Source organism: Triturus cristatus, chromosome 4_2 (genome assembly GCF_964204655.1).
Source record: "Triturus cristatus chromosome 4_2, aTriCri1.1, whole genome shotgun sequence".
In the NCBI taxonomy this organism is placed as follows: domain Eukaryota; kingdom Metazoa; phylum Chordata; class Amphibia; order Caudata; family Salamandridae; genus Triturus; species Triturus cristatus.
This window is the reverse complement of record NC_140586.1, coordinates 635737075-635754847: the sequence shown is the minus strand read 5'-3', so window position 1 is coordinate 635754847 and position 17773 is coordinate 635737075. Positions and strand designations below refer to the sequence as shown.

The window sequence follows — 17773 nt, the reverse complement described above, 5'->3', positions numbered from 1 at the left end:
CCTGAGTTATTTGAGAAAACTAAAACCCTTCCTTGAAGCTGCAGACCTAAAAATCGCAGTTCAGGCGTTAGTTATCTCCAGGATTGATTACGGCTGCTCAACCCATCTGGCATACCCAAGATCTCCACTGCCCCCCTAAAAGCTTGCCTCAACACCGCAGCAAGACAGGCTCACAACAATTTGACCACATCTCTCCACATTTGAAGGAACTGAACTGCCTCCCCTTTGAAGCCAGAGTCCAGCTCCAACTGGCCTGTATAACGCACAAAGCACTATACACAAATTCCCCCGTATATCTCGCCAAGAAACTCTTAGTATCTAGGGGAGTCAGAAACTCCCGGTCTGCCAGAGACCTTGTGCTCCAGCCATCTCACTTCCAAAAGGATAAAACCTACAACCATGCCTTCTCTGGGGCCGCACCAAGAACATGGAACATGCTGCCATCCTCCATCCGAAGAATCCCTTCTGTGTCAACCTTTAAGAAGGAAGCTAAAACATTTCTAATGAGCAAATTCCTCCCATAATTCTCTTTCACCGCGCACTTCGCTCTGCGGCATTGCTCTTGTTTTTCTGAAAAACGTCTTGTCTGCTTGGTTGCTCCTATTCTTTGTACTGTTTTATTATTCCCTCATATGTAATTGTGGACTCTCTCTGCATATTGCTGACATGTCACCCCTCATATGTAATTGCTGGTTTTCACTGCATTTTCTACCCTCTCTGGTTATTGTATATACCCTGGTTAGGTTTGAATGTAGTGACTTCCCTCTATTCCTATCCGTGTTTTTTGCCTGTGTCAAACCTGTATACAATGTGTTATCCCTGTAAAGCGCTCTGATACCCTAACAGGTCACGTTCGCGCTCTATAAAACCTTAAATAAGTAAGATAAGTCTATTAAGCAAGTAAAATTACAAGCTGCAACCACCACAATCGTTTTAAGGAATGGGCAGCTGGCCTCGGCCCCCAGCTTCCAAAGTGGCCACCTACACAAGGGATTATGACAAAATGAAGATGCTCTCTCTTTCTGTGTTGTTTTTACTCAATGTCTCCATCTCTCTCTGCCTACACATATCTGACTCTGTTACTTTACCTCACCTATCTGTTGCTTGGTCATCTTTCTCTCTCCTATCTTGCTTACCCTGCTTTACAACTCTATCTACTTCATTATCTCCTCTAACTTTCTAATACCGCCCTCTGTATAACTTGCCTCTCTCCTCTTTGTACCTTACCCTTGTTGACTTAATGTCTCTCCACTTCTCTATCTTGATGTATTATATTTCTTTCTCACCAATCACACAATTCAGGTCTTCTCTGTACCTCACCTATTAAGCTACCCCCTTATCTCTGTCACCTCTCTGTAGCACAACCTACCTATTGTTCTCTGCCTCACTTATATTTCAGTCTCATGGGCCTCTCCTTACTGCAACTCACTACTTCCACGTTTTCCCCCTGCCTCTCTACTTTTTTCTACATCTCTGTGTATTTACATCTATCTTTATCTCTACTTTCTCTTTTTTACCTCTTCTGTGTACTTCACCAACCTTTCAATATACATCACTCTAGCCAACTCTCTCTACCTATTTCATTACCTCATCTCTCGCTACATCTATACCTCTAACTGCTCTATCTACCTCGACTCTATCACACTCCTCTCTCTTCACCTTTCTGCTGTTTCAATCTCACCTGCCTGTATTTTTCCTCTGTTCCCCTCTATTCACTTCAGTTCTCTCTGCACTTCTTCTCTTTTTAATCTCACATTGCTCTCGCTCCGTTTCTTTCAACCTCACATATTTCTACCTCTCACTCCTCTCTCTCTAGCTAAACACTCTCTACCCCACACCTCTCTCTACCTCTCTCTACCTCAATGTTTCTACCTCACATTTATCTCAGTATTTCATCATTCTCCATCCCACCTTTCTCACTATCAAACCTTTCAATTCACCTCACCCCTTATTTGCTATCTCGCCACTTCCCTTTCCGATCCTTCACTGTTTCTTCTACCTCCTCTCTCTCACTTCTTTAGCCTTTCCCGCTATCTCTCTCTAGCTGTACCTTTTTATCCATCTATCATTGCCCCCTGTTGCTCTCTCACCTCTGTCTGTAACTCCTTCTCTGTCGCCACTCATCCTCTCTACTTCACCACCCTCTCTCTCCATCTCACCCTATCTCTCTGCTTGTGTATCAGCCTTATCTCTCTTTCGTTAATCTTTTCTATCTACACGTCATCTCTTTCAGTCTTCCGCTCTTCTCTCCCATCCTTGCATGGCTCTCTGTATGTATCATTATTTCTCCTCTTTATCTGTCTACCTCTACGGCTCTTTGTTTCTACCACTCTCTAACTCACCGGTCACTTCCTACCTCGCCTCTCTCCTCTCACTCAACCTCATCCCTTGGTGTGCCCTCGCCCTTCCCATCTCTCTGCATTTTCTTCTCCCCATCTGTAGCTCTCACATTCTATCTTACTACCATACTCTTAAACCTTACCATTCTATTGTCCTGTCTTTCCCTACATATTTTTCCTCTTTCTATCTCTCTGTATCTTTCGTACGGGTTACCTAGCCTTTCTCTCTTCACTTTATGTCTCTATCTGCCTCATTGCTCTATCTACGTTATCTCTATCCTTACCTCGTTTCTCCTTTTTTCTACTTCTGGTGTAACTGCCTTGAACCAAGGCTATCTAACCTTAAGTGACTTCGCTGTGAGGAAGCTAGTTTTACTAAAAAGGTTTGACCGTATTTCAACATCCAGGTGACAAGCTCATCGGCTTCCAGTGAAACAGAGTTTACTTCTAAGTCCTAAGCCGCAAGCATGGATTTTTTACGAACTGCAGAAATCTCGTCTAAAACACATATTTTCGATTGCTCAATCTATATGCCTCAGCACTGCTCCCTGTTCCACAATCTTGCACGTGCGCCTGAACCTTCACTGAGACATCAGGGGCTCTCATTTAGGACCAGCTCCTATCTTGGGCTCCACAATAGGTGCAGCCATCTTAACTTTAAGAAATGTCTTTCCATTGGTTAACTGCAGCTGGCCTTTGTCCTCTCGCCACAACTTTCCGGCTGGATGTTTGATACCCTCAGCAGCATACATAAGTGCTGGAAGTAAGGGTGCGGGGGGCGCAGCACCCCCAAAATAACAATGCTGGAGATAAGGAAGTGAATGAGCAATACATGTGCCTTTAAATACATTTTCATCTTGTCAAAGTTGCTGGGCTGCAAAGACAGAGATCAAATTTCAGGCTCTGTCTTCTGACTTATTGCTGCTTATTCTTTTAACATGGAGGTAGGTGTTCGCTTTTCTTTCTGAGAGCATTTTTTAAAGTAAACAATGTGATAATCTCGCTGGGGTGCAGGAAGTGTAAAAGGAAAGGCTGTACCATGTCATTTTGTCACACAGCAAAATTTAAAATACCTGTAAATTAATTCTGTTCAAATATTTCAGAATATATCAGCAGTTGGAAAAGCCCAAGTTAAGCATTTTTTTTTTTTTTGCAATTCTGAAGTGGGATAGAAAGAATGATTTTAATAGAATCAAAGCAAATCAACCGATGCACAACTAGAATATTCACTGAAACGCGATTTCTGCTCATCATTGCTTACATGAGTCATAGTTTTATCAGTAAAACTGTATGTCTATATATATTTAGTGCCCATTTCAATGGTAAATGTGCTGTCTGTAAACAAGTGTGCACTACCACACCATGCTTTAATAGCAGCCGCGGTCAATGCAGTTAACTGCGGTGGGGCATGGGGGCGCGTTGGGGGGGATTTCGAGGGACAATGCAGAGAGAAATTTAATTATTTATTTAATTTCCCCTCGGCATTGTCCCTCGAAATACCACCCAAAGCGGCCCCACAGCCCCACCACAGTTACCTCAACAGACCGCGGCTGTTTAATAGTATATTTGTGACAGTTGCTCCATAATACACCCTTAGCACTCTCCTGCTGAATACATTTACTACACATGTGCTTTGTGTGACATTTGTATTTTTCATAATGCCTATGACTTTAATGACATAACATTGATGGCAGCACCCCCACTGTGAAAATTGTTCCAGCACTACTGGTAGCATGATGCTTTTTTGAGAAAGAAAAGACAATTTTACAAATGTAGATATAAATAAGCATGTTCAATTTGACAAAAGGTGGACCTGTTTTCCCTATTATATATATGATTGCTTTTACCCAGCGTGTAAAATCATTCACTCTAGTAGATCAATGTACCTTAGCGCCATTGATTTGAATTACTCAAAACATGTAATTACATTAAAATACTTTAATTACTTCCAAACTTGCCAATGATTTTTAAAGCATTTATATGCGGGCTTTGTAAATGCTATGTGGTTGTATTAGAAAGATAAAGTAACAGCAGTACATATTGTTGCCTCTATAAACATTATCTGTTGTATTGTAGGTTAGAAAATGGAACACACCGTTGGATTTTGAAGGCCTCACAAAAGGACAGACATACATTTGATTCTCAAATCCTCTCAACAAATCTAAATCGTGAAACAAAGTACACAACTATAGTGAACGCCTCAAACTATCTTGGTAAAACCAGCTCACTACCCCTGAAATTCACGTTTTTTGAAATAGGTAAGTGATTCTTTTTCATCACAGTTTAAACTGGTTGACGCAAAGATAAATAAATAGAATGGCTAGCAAGATGTGACGGTGTAAAATAATAACAGCATGTGATTGGTCAGACATCAGCAAAGAGCCTCTATTCGTGCTTCCATAAACATCATTCTCAGTGTTCTTTTCAGAGCTCGCTATTCCCACGATTTTACTAACCCAGAGAGCAATTGGCAAAGTTGGAAACTGAAACCGACAGTTTTTTACACTGCCCCTGAATTCCTATGGGGTCAGTCATCATCAATGTCCAAGGTATCTGTAACTCTGGGGGGAGAAGAAAACTAGACACAATCCCGAGCACTCAGAATGAGGTCCTAAGACTGAAGCATTAAAAAAAAAAGACTATTTCTGTGTGGTTTGCATGTCGCTATACCTTTTCCTCATATACTTATTGTTATCCAATTCCTTAAAGCTGTTCGCTTTAAATAATAGAATCATGTCCTGTCTAGAACAAGAGGCCAGGCACTGGATGAAAGGGGGCAGGAGAGGGAAGTCCTAATAAACCAATGCATTTTAGAGCATGATGGGCAACATTCATCTTTATTAATTTGGAAAAGACTGGTTGCTGTGTGTGTTGTATATTATAGTTGGGTTTGTCCTGAATTGCACAACCAGTGAGTGTTAATTGGAGTACTAATAACAGTTTTTCTTTTCTATACGGTATGTGGCATTTCATTTTTTTAGGTTATTTTTTTATTGAAGAATTTAAACAATAAATCAGAACAAAAGACAGTATGTCATGTAGCTAACAACTTAGGGGCTGATTATGATGTCGGGCGGAGTTGCCTCCACCCAACATCATCTCGGTCATGGGACCAACCGACACCCGGTCGGCAGTTCCGACCGGCCCATTAGGATGCGACCAAACACTGTTCAGTCGCATTCCTACATTTTACAATGGGAGCATGCATTTCGGCCGTAAGCCGACCAGAATGCATGCTCCTATTGTAAAATGGGAGGTGCAGTTCATCCCTGCACCCTCTGGCAGGCACCTCAAGGTGCCTGCCACGGGGTGCAGGGATCAACAGGGGGACACCAACCGGAGGCCATGCACCCAAGTGGGCCTGCTGGGGGCCTTCAAATGAGAGTTCCGACAGCCTTTCTGTGTCGGAAAGGTCGGCACAGAAAGACTTCCGAATTCCAACATCGCAATCCCAAAGGCGGAAAGAGCCCCCCTGGGATTACAGTCCACATTCCAACTGGCCGGCGGGCTTTCCGAGCCCGTCAGAAGCCAGCCGGAATGACCGGTCGGATTCATTTCTAACTGCCTCTATTGTAAAGAGGCAGTCGGAAAGGAATCCAACGGGCATATTACGAGGGTTGGAGCCTTTAAGACCGCATCGTAATGTGCCCCATAGTAGTATGCGGCCAATATAACAAGATAAAGAGAAATAGAAAAAATCTAAATGAATAAGTCACCGAAAAGAGCCTAGAAGGAGTGCAGTTTATCGCATGCAAGAGCTCCAGGGTAAAGGTATACCCACGTTGGGTAAAATCCCGAAGTGTTTTTATTACAAGATAGGCGGAAATGCAGGGTTAAGTAAAAAACCCCACGCCCTGAAGAAATTGCCGTGAGTGTACCCAAAGGCAATGAAACATGTCGGCATTTTAATAGGAGTAGACACACAGCATGGAATAAAATTGTAAGCCAGTGTGTTCTAGCTCATATCTGTATATAGTTGTGGGGTTTTCTTCGGTGCACATAATTTGGCACTATCTCTTCCTTTACACATACCTAAGCACTTTACTTTTTGGGTTGTTACCCATTTTTCCTCCTTTACACATATCTTATTTTCGGAACGAGGGTAGCTGATGATGAGACCTTGAGGTAGCAGGCGAGTACCTTCCTGCTTAAACCTCCCTGGTGTTGCTACCGTGAGGCTCCCTCGCTTCTCTCCTACACTTTTTTCACCACTATTGGGTGTTTAGAGACAGACACTTGGGGACTATAGAGACTATTGTACCTCGTATGAATTTCTTCTTCTTTTTTCTCTTTAAATTGGTGAACCATACCCATAAGTAGCATAGATGGGGTGACCACATGCTGTATAGATTGTCTTAAAATATATGACAACGGGTATAGATGTTTGAACTGTTTTTTCACCTTGGGAACAGGTCACTTGTTGTATAGAGGCACCTCAAGGTGCCTGCCACGGGGTGCAGGGATCAACAGGGGGACACCAACCGGAGGCCATGCACCCAAGTGGGCCTGCTGGGGGCCTTCAAATGAGAGTTCCGACAGCCTTTCTGTGTCGGAAAGGTCGGCACAGAAAGACTTCCGAATTCCAACATCGCAATCCCAAAGGCGGACAGAGCCCCCCTGGGATTACAGTCCACATTCCAACTGGCCGGCGGGCTTTCCGAGCCCGTCAGAAGCCAGCCGGAATGACCGGTCGGATTCATTTCTAACTGCCTCTATTGTAAAGAGGCAGTCGGAAAGGAATCCAACGGGCATATTACGAGGGTTGGAGCCTTTAAGACCGCATCGTAATGTGCCCCATAGTAGTATGCGGCCAATATAACAAGATAAAGAGAAATAGAAAAAATCTATATGAATAAGTCACCGAAAAGGCAATTTATGGAGTGATGTCATAATAGAAAAGAATAAAGAAAGCAAGAAGGAGAAAAAAAAGAAGGAAACAGAAGACAGCGGAAAGAAGAAAGTATGAAGGATATCAAGACCATGTTGAGACACAATTATAATATAGTAATAGATGATAACAAAATATCCTATTAAAATTCAAGTGAAAATAACATCATTAATACCTCATAGCATAGATGAAATTCATCAAAAAAGGTGTTCTGCAATTTGGGTGGAGTATTATAGGAAAGTGGCGCTCTTAGGGAAATCTGCATAGGGTATTTTATTTTTTTTTTAATTCTTTTTATTAACATACATCGTTATATTGTGTACAATGCAGAGGAATAGGAAACAAATGATAGTAACATTCAGGAGGTCAGCAATGAACAATCATCTATTCCAGAACTCCCTTGGGAATCACTATGGGGTGGGGAAGTCATCCTGGTCAATATTAAGTGGAGGGTTGCAAATACATCCTCTGTAGGAGTTCCAAAGGTCCCAGATCTTGGACCACTTTTTGGGGAAACCGCGAGTTGTGTAAACAGTTTTTTCTCTAAACATGCACCAGTCTAGGTCCTCTTTCCAAGCGTTTACTTTGGGTGCCTGTGTTGCTCCCCACAGTTGTGCTATGTTTCGTTTGGCCAGCATGTACCCTAGTGAGGCCCATTGTGTGTGATGTCTATTTAAGTCAGTGGGCTCCCATACATTTAGGAGGCATCTTCTTGCTTCTGGGAGTATTGTGATTCTGAGTACTTTGCTTAGTACTTCATGGATCCTACGCCAATATAGGTGTATGTATTTGTACTCCCATACTATATGTAAGAATGTTCCTACCTGTCCACAGCCTCTTCTACAATTCCCATTGTCAACTCTTCCCATGTGGACCAGTGTGGGCCCTGTGATGTAAATCCTATGCAGAATTTTCATTTGGATCAGCCTCAGTCTGGCCGAAATCGCCACTACTCTTGGTGAGGACACCGCCTCCTGCCAGTCTTCATCATCTAATTCAATGCCACCCCTCACCCATTTCTCACGTAGCGCCCCTAGAATGTCTGTCATATTGTTGATCAGTTTTTTGTAGGTCAGAGAGTTGGCTTTTTCGGGTAGATGCCCCTCTAACAGTCTGTCTTCTAGAGGAGTGGGTTCGGGAGGGGAGGAGCCCGTCAGGAATTGGGATTTTAGTGCGTGACGTATTTGTGAATACCTAAAGCGTTCTGAGTCAGCCAACTCCTATTGCTGCTGTAAAGTAGTAAAGGACTTCACTTCACCTTTTTCCCACATGTCTTTGATTTGTGAGATTCTGATGAGGTCCCATTCAGCAAATTCCTTTGATTTCCACAAGCTACCTAGTTGTTCGGAGTCCCATAACGGGGTTGCCAGAGTGAGCTTTCGCTCCCAGCCCAGAGTTTTGGTGACCTCATGCCAGATTCGGACCGAGTGGTCTGTAGGTCCAGTCAGAGGGTATTGTTTGGGTTTGGAGTATAAAGCCCTGTTGTAGTTCCCGCTCGGCAGTGTCCACCTATCCATAGCATATCCTGGATCATCGATCCAACCGTAGGTTCCTTGGTTAATGGCTGCGAGGTGTGCTGCCCAATAGTATCTTTTGATATCTGGGAGGCTAATCCCCCCATCGTACCAATTAAGTGTAAGTTTGGTCAGAGCAATGCGGGGTTTGCCATCCCATAGCAGGTCCCTTTGCAGGCTCTCGATCTCTCTGAAGTACTTTGTTGGTACTGGGTCCAGGGTATTTTGCAATGCGTATATAAAGCGGGGCAGTCACATCATCTTAAATAGGGCAGCTTTGCCAAGCCTGCATAGGGTATTTGATTAGAGTTAGGTGCAGGGCAAAGAGATAGGGAAAACCACCTTATTCCCTAAAACGAGGTCATAAACCACATACAAATTAAACAATAATCCCCTGCACATGCTAAGAGTATACAGTTAAGTAACAGTAATATAAAACAGCATTCATCTTCTTTGGTTCCGTAGATTTATTATTTTCCTATCTTCTGTGGACGATGTCACTGGAAAGCCAATGAATCTCTTGTGATCTTAGCCAACACATGTTTCATCGCCTTATAGGGAAATGATCCAGCGACTTCTTCAGGGCTAAGAGAATATGCAAATAAAGAAGTTGTGGTACGTGTGACTGTAAATCATGAATGTGTGAGCACCTCCTAGTGATTTGATGTCAATAATAAAAATATGTACAAAGCTCTTTCTCTATCAGTGGAAACCCATGCATATATTGGCGAGCAGGTTAATGAAGTAATATATATGAGCATCGATAATATGATGAAGACAGTTTGTAATCGGCTTGTGCATTAGTGGAAACGCATGCGTATACTGTTGAGGAGGTTAAATCAGTAATATACATGGGCATCAATAGTAGGACAAAAACAGTTCGTTATCAGCTTTTAGCGCTATACCCATTTTCTGGCAAAACAGCTTTTTACCTCTTGGGGAAAAATAGCAACGGAAAGCAATGATAGAGATGGAGAGGAGAAAAGTGCATTATTATCCTCATGTCGCCAAGGCTGCGATTAAGTGATAAGTGCGTATAAATTGCTCTCCTGTGTTGGAGAAAATAATGAAAGAATAGAATCCAAATATGATACCTATTGAAAAGAGGTAGTTAGTCTTGTTAAGACATAGGGGCCGATTACAATCTCGTTCGGAAGGGCTCCGAATCGGATTTGGGCTTTCCGAGTTCGATTTGGAATCTTTGTGTCCGACCGAATCGTACCCAGTTCTGAACGACCGATTACAATGCCCGGAAACCATAAGGGCTGTCCAAATCGGTTCCGAAAGGCATTCAGACAGGTCGAGCCTTTCCGGAGCCAAATTGTACAGCTCTATGTTCTCAGTTTCTGAGCGAGCGAATAGGATGACCGATTAGGACAGCTGGTCCGATTTGGTCTGCCCGGAAAGAAACGGTTGTAGGAATCGGTCTTTGGGGGACCTTAGCAGCCCCCCTTCAGCAGGGGCCCTCTGAATCAGGACCGTGGGGGTACCCATGGGTCCCTTCTTCCCACCCATGCACAGTGTGGCAAGCACATGGGGTGCCTACCACAAGGTGCACATTTTTCCCCAGCCACCCCTTTCTTCAATGGGAGCCTGTGTTTGCGTTCGGAAAACAGGCTCCCATTAAAGTCAATGGGAGTCCGACCAACTCATATCCGGAAACCTCAGCATGCATCCAATCGTTTGGTCGGACTCCCCCAATCCGAGTCGTTCGGAAAGCATTCCAGAACTGATTCGGTCGGAATGCTTTCTGAACGAGATCGTAATCGGCCCCATAGTAGCATTAACAATAGTACTATGAGATAAATAATTGATAATTGGACACCACAGTTAGTCACATTTTACTGCTAACTGTAGAGAGTTCAGATTCAACTATGTTCAATCTGTGGTTGTGACATATTAAATTCCACTAACAGTTATCTGGAGTGTAAAATAAACAATTATAAAAAAGAAATCGAGTTTGTGTTAAGGTTGCGGAGCATGCTGCAGATTTTATCCCAGGTGGGAACCGGCCAAGTACAATGCAACTCCAATTCCTACAAAGCTTTGTTAGGAAACTCATGTGTTTCCATATTGAGAGATCGGAGCAATTTGTATATGATAGCAGATTTTGAGGGCAAATTCTCAGAAATAGGACTAATCTACACATGAGGAGCCCCATGGCTAGAGGAAGTAAGGTCTCCAAGAGAAGGACCTTTAAGCTCATTATATAATGTAAACATAATATATGAGAGATGTTATGTGCTGGATAGTTATGAGAAAGAGACAATAGAGTTACCTTTTAATTGTGAATTGGACAAAAGTTCCTTATCCGTCCACTTACTCCATGATATGGTTGTACCATTTTTCGTACTCAATTTATTTTACCAAATGAGGCAAACTGATCAAAAGTTGATAAGTTTGAAACAAGCAAATACATTATTTCAATAAGGATCAAGAGTGTGATACAGTAGACAGCAAGCAAACTTTAGGCAGATTAAGCAAAAGGGAAAACCAAAGCATTCTCTAGATATGACCACGACTTGCCAATGTTGCAGACAGGATCCATTAAATGAACATGAATGTAATTCCAAATGCCCTGTGATAAGTGGAGAAATCCAGAAAATTAACACCTCCAGACACCTTGGTATTTTCAATATATCTAGAGAAATTCACGGTTTCTTCCCATTCCAAAGCAACTGCAATATTATGCTATCTAAGGTAGCAAAAAAATTGTAAAACTTTTAACCAGCATCATCTTAAGAAAAAGGTTTATAACAGTAAGAATCATTGTTAGACCTGGCATTTCTTGGTGTGATTACCCCTGACTTTTTGCCTCTACCTCCTCTATTTGTTGATGCTGGGATGGATTACGTTTGACTGGCTTAGATGCTTTGGGCACTTTGCCACTGCTGATCAATGTCAAAGAGCAAGTGCTCCCTGTATAAAGTGTAATGGTAATTGGTTGTCCATGATTGGTATGTTTGCCTTACTAGTAAAGTCCCTAGTAAAGTGCACTATGGGTCCCAGGGCTGGTAATGCAAATGCTACTAGTGGGCCTGCAGCACTAATTGTGCCACCCACACAAGTAGCCCTAAAGAGAGAACTGAGGCATACCACTGCAGTGCATGCGCGCAGTTTGCTAACTGCCATGTTGTCATGACAAGTGCACCCACTTGCCAGGCCTTACCCTTCCCTTTTTATGCACATCAGACACCCCAATTGGAGGTCTAGGGTACCCCCTTGGGCAGGGTGCAGTGTATGTGAAAGGTAGGACATGTACTGAGGTGTGCACCATATCCTAACAGCGAAATACTCTCCATTGCTGTGAGAAGTTGGCCTGATATATGCTGTCCACTAGTTATAGTGGGCACCTTGTATCAGTCCAAACAACCCCTTATGGTGATAGGTTAAAGACAAACTATATTGAAAGCTATCCTAGTGGTAGCTATGGAGAGCAGCCTTCAGGCTAAGTCTTGAAGGAACGTGAAGGAGCTTGTTTTACCAGTCCATAATCTCTTGAATGACTAGAGCCTTTAGAAGTGCTTGGACCACAAGGAACCACCCAAGGTAGTGACACAGGGGACCCACGGGGGACGCGTGCAGTGTGAGAACACAGCCGTGAATCGCCGTTAACTTCTATGGGGAAAGTCGCGGTTAGAAATTAAGAGTTTAAGGACACTTAGAGGATGACTACGAGCGAACCCTTTTGGACTTAGAGGTGTCTAGGGCCAACACCCACGGGAGCACCGGAGTACTCGAGTTACCTCACCCAGGGAAGCCGGGTGCATAGGTGTCAAATGGTGTTGGGTTGCTTCGCTTTTTTCAATGGAAGCTGCTCAGGAAGTGCTGCTGCCGTGCAGAGGAGAAGTGTCCGAAGTGATACAAACCCGGATTGAGGATTGAAGGAACCTGAAAGCAGAGGGGACAGAGTCTGGGTCACTTACCAGTGACCAAGGGCACAATAGTTCAATGCCCACAGATGTTGGGTGCTTCAGGTGAGTTGACGGGTGTCTTGACTCTTCAGCCACGAGGTCCAGGAGGTGCCGATGATGACCAGGAGCTGGATTCGAGCTGTCCCACAAAGTCTGTTGAGTGCTGCAGTGTCGGCGACCAGATTGGACCCAACAAGCCTTGGCAACGGCAAGTCACTTTGAAACAGAGAAAGGACATCGGTGCAGACCAGCAAGGTCTGGGGGACTCACCTAGCGAGGGTAAGTCAGGGCATATCTGGAGCAACCAAGAAAGCCCAATCAGAAGAGGAGTTGCCTTTGTGGGGACCTACTAGCCAATGGGCTAACGATCGCGAAGGAGCCTCAAGCGGTCGCACTGGAAACTGGCCCACGGGTCACTAGTGTAGTGGAGGCCAGAAATCGTCGGTGCTGGAGGTGCTCAAGGCTGGGGCTACTCGGAGCCCAAAGCACAACTTCAAGGAAGACCAGGAAGATGATGGATCAGCAAAAGATCATGGTGTCCAGGGGTCACGGTTCCACGTCACGCACGATAGCCACGATAGCTTCAGTCTTCTAGTTGAAATAGAATGTCGAAGGTCCAGGATATATGTTGCAGAGTTTCGTCCAGGGTAATCTAAAGTTGCAAGGACTGGGTTCCCATACTTATACAAGGTTTGGTGATTGGACATACTCTAGGGACCCACCTATGGGAGGGTTTGGAAAGAGGGGTGGTTACACCCATTTCCTTTGTCCAGTTTCGCACCAGAGCAGGGGCAGGTAGACCCTGCAACCGGTTTGAACTGGACTATGCACAGGGACACCAAGTGTGCCCCCAGTGCAGGACTTCAAAGCACCAGAGAGTGCTCCCGCCCAGCCCCAATACACATCTGCCTGTCTGGGGAGGTGGTTACACCTCCCTGGGACAGGAAACCTATTGTCCAGGCCTCCCCTGCTGAAGTTTCGGTCAGCAGCAGGAGGCCAGACCTGTGTCCGTGACAGTGGCATCCATTTTGTGATGCCAGGGCTGTAGAAAGTCTTTACCGGGTTAGATCAGTGTGAACATGTCTCTCCCTCTAGAAGGGTGGAATGCTACCCCCGCCGCCAGAACTGGCGGGGGTAGTATTCAAAAGCGTTTGACACCAAACACGACATGTTTTCGTGCAGCCAGTCCAAAGTTAGCATTTACCGCAAGGTTATAATGCACTTAAGAGTATATGGTCAGGCTGCACCACAAGCAGCATCAGAGGAGGTACTCCGAATGCTGCAGAGGGGCTCTGCTCATGCAGGAGCACCCCCTCACATAAAAACCAAGCACTCTGCCTTCAGGAATGTTAAGGCCTGCCATAGGAGTGACTTATAGGTTTTATATGTGTGTGCGCAATGGTAGTGATATAGGTAGCCTATACCACTGTAAGGGGTGCAAGCACCACCTTACCCAGGCTGCAGTAGCAGACCTGTGGTGTCATTTTGGAGTGCTTCCCAGGGGTGGCAAAATACATGCTTCAGCCCCTGGTAGGCCTCTGAGGTACCTATGCCCTAGGTACATAGTATACCATATACTAGGGGCTTATAAGGCACTCCAGAATCCAATTAGAAATGTACCTAATGTACATGGAAACCATTTTAGAGAGGAAGCAGCTAGGCTGGGGTCCTGATTAGCAGGGCCACAGCCAGACTAAGGTCGAAAAACAGTGAAACACCAGCAAAAAGTGGGGGTACCCAAGTGAAGCAGATCCTACTCTCCTACAATTTCGTTTCTCACTGTTGCAAGGCCATCTTGCCATAGGACAGAATGGGGAGGCTGTGTAATATGTTTCCAGCCTATCTTCCTATAGGCTTAAGAGGTAGAGGTGAAGTTTAGTGAGCCTGAACTCACAATTTAAAAACACATCTTTTTGTGAAGGGGGGTTTTGCATTGTGTGTTTAGAAACCACACTTTTAGAAGTGGCTGAGTTTTTTTGTGTTCTAACAATTCTGTGTGTCTCTGCCTGGTTGTGGATTGACTGTCTGGATTTGAAAGTGATAGGATCTGGGGAATGTCTTGACCCAGGGGAGGAGGTGAGACAGCAACAGGCTGACCTGCATTTGGAGTGTAGGGGGGAGGAGTAGCCCCTGGAGGCAAAGAGGCCTGGGCTGCTGCCATAAAACAGTGGCTCCATCTCCTGCTGAGTGATTGGGGATCCAGACCCCAACTATCAAAGGAAGAAGGTGCGACTGGCAGGGAGACACCCAGAACTGGTTTGGACAGGGGTCAGTGCCACCCTGAACACAAAGACTTCAAAGACATTTCGGGGTATAACTATGAGAACTGAAACCCCTGAACTTAGGACTGATCAAGACTGTAAAGGATTGAAACTACTTCGTGGTCAAAAGGAACCTCTGCCAAGGAAGAAACAGCTGAAGAGACTGAAGGAAAGGACTGACCCTTGCTGTGTGTTCTGGGGCTGGCCTGCAGTTTGCTGCTTTAACCAAGGAGAGGCGAAGGGACTTTGCTGTGTGCTGTGTCCCCCTGCTTGAAAGGACTTTGCTGTGTGCTGTGTCCTTAAGTAACTTGTCCCCAAGGGCCTGAGGAGAGCTGGCTCCCTGTTGTGGAAACTCAGGAACATAAAAGTTTCCAAGTGTGTCTCAGCGATGCTGTCTGCATGTGCTTTGTGCAGCCTAAAGACCTTCATGAGAATTGCTCTGTGATTGTGGGTACCCGGAATCCAAGTGAGTCTCAGCAACGCTGTGTGTGTGTGCTTCATGCAGCCTGAGACCTTCATGAGAATTGCCCTGTGATCGTGTGCACCCGGAGCTCAAGTGAGTCTCAGCGACGCTGTGTGCGTGTGCTCTGTTGCAGCCTGAGACCTTCATGGGAAATTGCCCCATGACTGTGTGTCCCGGACCAGTCTTGTTCCCTGCTTCGATCGACAGCGTGACCAGAACCGCTGCGATCGTCATTGCCATCGGCCCGGACCGGCATCCCCAGAGGAGCTGTGAGTATTCATCGCCGCCAGCCATAGCCTGCCTTTGCTAAGGAGAGATCTCGAACCATCACTGTCGGGGGTCCGTGTTCCACTGCCCAGCATCAACGAAGTCGCATCGAAGGCCCAAGCCATGAGGAGAGGAGAGTGAGATCGTACCCCCAGGTAAAGCTCAGCGAGCGTGTGTATGTCGCCGCCTTGGGTGGGGTGAGGGCTGCGAGAGAAACGCTCTTGGCCTTTCCCCATTTTGCAGCACGAGCCTCCGCTGAAGTCTGTGTTGCGGCCTGTACTTGCCAAGGAGTGTCAGTACCGGGCCGGATTGTGGAGCTGCACTTTGTTTTCCAATAACCGTGTTGGGGGTATATTTTGGCAGTAGCTGACCGCGAGTCAGTAAGAGTGGCATAGAGACCGTCCAGAGCACCACGATCGGTGCCGGAGTACATTATTTTGGCATTATGAACTTCCTGATTGTTGCATCACGCATTGCAGTATTTTTGCATTATGAACTGCCTGATTGTTGCATTACGCATTGCATTATTTTTGCATTACGAACGACCTGATTGTTGCATTACGCATTGCATTATTTTTGCATTATGAACTGCTTGATTGTTGCATTACGCATTGCATTATTTTTGCATTACGAACTGTCTGATTGTTGCATTACACATTGCATTATTTTTGCATTACGACCTGCCGGGAAACAACCTTTACAACGCAGTCATTAAATCTCACTACATTTACAACGCAGTCATTACATCGCAACATCCTTTACAACGCATGTCACTACAACGCAGCCATTACATTGCATGTCACTACAACGCAGCCATTACATCACATGTCACTACAACCCTCTGATTTATCTACATTAGGTTTATAACCTAAAACCTCAGAATAGAGTAAAAAATAGAAAGAAGAAAGAAAAACAGGAAGGAGTAACAGGAAAGAAATAAAGCAAGAAATGGAGACCAATCCTCAAACAAAGACATGAATGAAGACAAGGAAAAAATGTAATTTCCTACTCGCATTGAAGAATATGGATATGAATTGACATACCGTATAAATTGTGAGGGTGGTGGAACACCTAAATGCAGGTATGCAGATCCTGACTCCAACAAAGGGTAAAGGAAAGAAAAATATATATACCAGAGTGACCGATTAAAAAGAAAAAAAACACGAGAAAGTTCAAGGAATACAGGTGATGCATAGCTTAATAATGACCAGTAGAAACAGAAAAACAAAATAATGTTATTAAAATCCCTGAATTTACCAGTAAGGACTTAAGGGTAGGTAAAAAAGGAACCAGGAGTTGAACAACAAGAGCAATTTCAAATGGTGGAAACAGAACAAGGGACTATACAACATGCCAGTCTAAAATATAAAAAACAATTATACAAGGATTAAGAATAGGCATGCGATTGAATATGGCATTTCTATGGTGAAAACCTAACCTAAAGGCAGCAGAGTGCTGTACAAGATCAAAGCATAGAGTAACATTGGGCAGTCCTGATAGATATGGGGAAGTTGGCTTGTTTTTTCTTTTTTACAATTCTTAGTCTCCAGTCTGATGGTGGTCTGGCTGCAGGTTTACCAAGAACTACATGAGATGGTGTGCTTGAGTGCAAGATAAGCGGGGTGCTCTTCATGATGGCTTTGTAAATGATGCAGCTGGCTTTCATGAATGTATGGGCCGACCAGGGGTGCCAATGAAGTTTCATGGGAAAATATAAAGATAATTTTCTAGAAAGCTAGAAAAATGTAGTCTGATCTGTGTCCTCCTTCAACGATTTTTTGAAGAAAGGACATTTGATTTCCTAAATGAATTAAGGAGGTGATCAAGAACCTACTGCAACTTCCGTCCAAAAGTGTATACATTAAAGACCAGAGGTAACATTTTCTTCATAATTCAGCTTTCAGTTTTCAGTTTGCACAGCACACCAGACAATTGATGGAAGCAGAAATGGAGAGGTCTGGAAGTCAGTAAAATATTACATCAAACAACACACCTTAGGATACAGCAATTGGTTGCCCTAATCAAACTGAACAAGATGGAGCTTAGTGCACTGTTAACATTCTTTCATGAAACAACTTCTAAATCAAAAAAGTTAGAATAGATGTTTTCAAAGAACAGTATGCATTT

The 17773-nt window shown here is 44.3% G+C and overlaps 1 protein-coding gene across 3 annotated transcripts in view; it reads left to right on the top strand.

The window, feature by feature from the left end:
- IL12RB2 (interleukin 12 receptor subunit beta 2) overlaps positions 1–17773 on the top strand; it is a 462597-nt gene that overhangs the window by 141714 nt on the left and 303110 nt on the right. For all 3 annotated transcript variants that reach the window (XM_085602320.1, XM_085602321.1, XM_085602322.1), the window contains one exon: positions 4416–4597. In XM_085602320.1, coding sequence (XP_085458446.1) covers positions 4416–4597 — 182 coding nt within the window. The remainder of the gene's footprint in view (positions 1–4415; positions 4598–17773) is intronic.